Source organism: Eschscholzia californica, unplaced genomic scaffold (assembly GCF_041429995.1).
Source record: "Eschscholzia californica isolate CP2 unplaced genomic scaffold, dmEscCali1.0.p SCAF_4, whole genome shotgun sequence".
NCBI classification, from domain to species: domain Eukaryota; kingdom Viridiplantae; phylum Streptophyta; class Magnoliopsida; order Ranunculales; family Papaveraceae; genus Eschscholzia; species Eschscholzia californica.
This window is the reverse complement of record NW_028238461.1, coordinates 39781465-39785626: the sequence shown is the minus strand read 5'-3', so window position 1 is coordinate 39785626 and position 4162 is coordinate 39781465. Positions and strand designations below refer to the sequence as shown.

General features: G+C 35.3%; 1 protein-coding gene across 1 annotated transcript; it reads left to right on the top strand.

Moving 5' to 3' along the window:
* Positions 1 to 489: 489 nt before the first annotated feature.
* LOC147544631 (vesicle-associated protein 1-2-like) lies at positions 490 to 4162 on the top strand. The gene is made up of 8 exons (XM_086634869.1): positions 490 to 756; positions 867 to 937; positions 1141 to 1222; positions 1311 to 1426; positions 1524 to 1688; positions 1792 to 1833; positions 2478 to 2555; positions 3569 to 4162. The coding sequence occupies exons 1-8, from the start codon at positions 705 to 707 to the stop codon at positions 3677 to 3679; spliced, it is 717 nt and encodes a 238-aa protein (XP_086490995.1). The 5' UTR covers positions 490 to 704; the 3' UTR covers positions 3680 to 4162.

Here is a 4162-nt window from a genome sequence, read left to right as displayed (position 1 = left end):
GACTTGAAGTCTGACTCAAATTCTAAACAAATTTGAGTTTTATTTCAGACAGTTTGCTTTTGTCTGATTCGTTGATTGGTTGATTTGAGTTTTGACATGGTGCTGGGTTTATGTGATCCAGGCGATTCCAATATAGACGTATCACATACGTAAAAAGGAAAAATCCCAAATAATTAGGGGTAAATAACGGTCAGTTGCCGACCATTCAGGGTCAGATCAAAACCAAACCAATCAATGACAGGTTTGGCTATATCATCGGCCGAATCTCGAACCAATCAAATCGTCAACTGATTCTGTTTGTTTCGGTTTGACTCCACTATTCAGTTGGTCGGTCCATCCGAACTCAATCGACCAAATCAAACATAAACAAAGTGAAACCGAACCCAATTGACTGATTTTTTAGCCGAGCTAAACCGAACAAGTTGGTTCCCCCGAAAACCATTCGATTGGGTGCGGGCAAGTTCGGTCTGGCCGGTTTGACCGACCGTTGCTCTAGTCGTAAATAGAAAGAAATGATCCTAATAAGCGCTTCTTGAATCAAAAAATCATTCTGGTTCGAAACGGAGCTGACTAGCTTTCTCTCTCTAGAAAAAAGAAACTGATTTCTCTCTCCTTCTCCGCTCATTCCTCTCTGTCTCTCTTGAGAAATCTGATTTAAATTCTAAACCAGGTTGATTCCTTTCCCCCATCTACAGTTCTTAGATATGACTTCTCCTGAAATTCTCAGCATTGAACCTGAAGAAGTTAAGTTCACCTGTAAGTCTTCTATTAATGATTTTCAAATTACTTATTTATCTACATAGATCTCTTTCCCCCTTTTGTTTTATATCTCTAGGGTTTGATTCTGTTTCTTTTTCTTTGTGAAGTTGAATTGAAGAAACAGATTTCATGTCCTCTTCAATTGTTGAATAAAACGGATAATCATGTCGCTTTTAAGGTAAATTCGTTATACATTTCTCTGTTTGTTTCTCTCTCTCTCTCTCTCTAGATTCAGTTCTATATGATGAGTAATTTGGCAATTTTGAGAGAAATTGTGTTTTTAATTGAAAGGGGTAACTTTGTTTGTAGTAATCCATGGATTTGACCTAAAATTGTTATTTTGGGTGATTAATTAGTGAATTCAATTGGGTAAATTCTCAGGTTAAGACAACCAATCCGAAGAAATACTGTGTTCGCCCTAACACTGGAGTTGTATTGCCTAAATCTACCTGTGATATCATAGGTTTTTCTCTTTCTATCAAACTTACCTCATAAATATATATATATATAATTTTGAGATTGTGATCAATTCATGATGGATTCTTGATCAGTTACGATGCAAGCGCAACGTGAGGCACCCCCTGACTTGCAATGTAAAGACAAATTTCTTCTCCAGAGTGTGGTTGCAAATGCTGGAGCTACTGCCAAGGATATTACTCCTGAAATGGTTAGTAAATTTCTTTTTGACTCATGGGTAAGTAGGTATATGATTATTTGGTGGTCTGATATTTGATTAATCGAAATGGTTCCTTTTTTATCTTTAGTTTAACAAAGACGCAGGGAATGTGATTGACGAACGCAAATTGAGGGTTGTTTATGTTGCTTTACCACGTCCGCCTTCGCCAATTAACGAAGAATTTGAGGAAGATTCGTCTGTGAAAGGTCCAAATTCAGATAATGGCAATGTGAACTATTCTGATTTTAGTGCTGTGAGTATTTAAGATGCTTCTATATCTGATTCCATGGTAAACTCACGATCTATTAGAATTGGCATTTGATATAGTTAATATGTTTATATAACATTTCTGATAGGTATCAAAAGCAAGTGCGGAGCCTCAAGAAAAATCTTCAGAGGTGGGATTTTCTTAGGTTGCTTACTTATTAATCTTTCGCGGTGTTCAGAGTGGTTAAATTGAAATCCTTATATGCCTAAGAAATGACGGTTTTTCTTGTTTGACATAATGACCTTTGGTATGAAATCCCATATGAAAGCTTCCTGTGGTAATTAAAAGGGTTGCTTATCTGTATAATTTATCAGATTATATATCTTTCACTGAATACGTTTCATATTAGCTAAATAGTTAATCTCCATGTTATTGAAAAGCTTGCATGATTATACTCTCAAAAGGTAGAAAATACTTTTCTCTTGGAAAGCCATTTGAGTTTTGAAGCATGGTGGTAATTAGGGATATCTGTTTGTCCTTTGATTGATTCTTCATCCAAGAAAATCTTAAGGTATCAAAACACTCTTAAGATTATCTCTGGGCCTTAAGGGGTGCCATCTTAATAAGTATTCGGCACCTATTTCTGTACAAAACAACTGTCTATATAGTTCTTGGGATGTGATAATTCTTGTAATTCAACTCTCGCTAATATCTATATATTGGATTTGTGATATACTTGTGGCGTTGGAATTTTTACTTATGTACTATGCTCCCTAAATGGGTTATAAAAAGATTATATTTTATAGTGATACCAAGTTTTTGCCAACTCTTCAGGCAAAGACTCTTATTTTGAAGTTGACAGAGGAGAAAAATGCTGCTATTCAACAGGCAAAAAGACTTCGACAGGACCTGGTAAGGACTAAGGACTAAGCAATTTATGTGGTGATTTTCTAATATGTTTTCACTTTTGACTTCTTATAGATAGTCCCAATGACAATAAACTGATAGCCTTGTTCTCTGGTGACGTCTCTTTGAATTCATTGTCTCTTATTTCGTTGCTAATTTCTAGACCCATCTATTCATTTATGGGAAATTCACTAGGATGAAAATTCAAATTTACACATTTAGTTGTGGCTTTCGTGGTTCTTTTTCTGCATTGTGCCTTGGTCGAGTTTCCTCCATTTTGTTTATTGGTGGTTTTCTCTTATTTTCTTAAATTTGGTGCATTTCTTATAAGGTATTATTAGAATAGAAGTACTATTAAGCTTGGTGAGGCTGGCAGGCTGGTAATATTTGCACACTCAAACACTTCGTTATGCATTTATACCCCAACTTTACACATCAAAATACAGAAACCTTTCTGGCACCCGTGACGTGTTCACACTCTTCCTGATATTTTATTCTCCTATATCACATTCCATGTGTGTGATTAATAGATTACAGAATAGTATATTTCATGGGATTTTGTAATGAATGGTGTATATTGCTGCTTGTTCAGTCTGAAAAAGGACAACTTTCGAGCTAGAGAAAGAGACATCCGTAATTCCCTGTCATCGTTTTCATCGTATAATATAAAGACTTGTGTCCTGTGAACCTTTCTTCCAACACTTACACTTAGAAGTTATGATGGTGAAAATATCACCTTTTTGTGCTTTAAAGTGTCTTCTCTTTAAAATCTTTAAATGCCATAGGTTTGATTTTTAGGCATAGATTTTGATCATTACATCTGTCTGTATCGAGTGAAAACCATTAGAAAATATGCATCTATACATGGGTAATTAGTGCTTATACTTCCAGAACAATGTACATGATGATTTCGGATATTCGGTTAAGTTTGAACATACATTTTTCCATTGAATTTACTCACGAAGAACACGAATTTTTTGGTAATTGTGTGCATTTCTCACACTGTTTATGTTTTGTAGGAACTAATGAAACGGGAAAGTAACAAAAGCAAAGGTGGTGTGCCATTTTTGTATGTCTTGATCATTGGGTTGTTGGGAATCTTTCTTGGTTATATGCTGAAGAAAACATAATCAGAAGAATGGAGTGAATAAGTACAAAAAAAAAGAAACAACAGTTATCTCCTTTATATTATTAGTTGTTTGCAGGTTACGAGATAAACCAAAAATACTTAAAACTCCTCAAAGTTACCTCAAGTTCTAGCCGAATGGATTGTCTTTCTCGTTCCTAGCAATCTTGTGAATCTCGAGGAGCATGAATAAAGCAAGTGTGGTCGCATGATCAGAAGAGTAGGGTAGCTTTTGGTAACTTGGGAAATATTAATAGTATTGTTAGTTGTTAAAATTTATTCTCGTGGGATGTATGGGTTTGTAATTATAACTTTGGAATTTTGAGAAAGGCAGTTTTAAATGCCTTCCGTAAGTGTTAAAGGCGCTGTCTTCCCTCACAAACTCTCCTTTCAAATTTGTCTCGAGGAGGTGCTTTTAACACTTAAGAAAGGCGCCTTAAAACTCCCCTTTTGAGTGTTTACTTTTCAATGTTTCTTCTTTTTTGCA

Excerpts from the sequence above, each read along its gene's own strand:
- LOC147544631 (XM_086634869.1), top strand. The coding sequence starts at position 705 with ATGACTTCTCCTGAAATTCTCAGCATTGAACCTGAAGAAGTTAAGTTC. Across the intron at positions 1,223-1,310 it reads ATCTACCTGTGATATCATAG|TTACGATGCAAGCGCAACGT; the intron begins GTTTTTCTCTTT and ends ATTCTTGATCAG. Across the intron at positions 1,834-2,477 it reads CTCAAGAAAAATCTTCAGAG|GCAAAGACTCTTATTTTGAA; the intron begins GTGGGATTTTCT and ends CCAACTCTTCAG.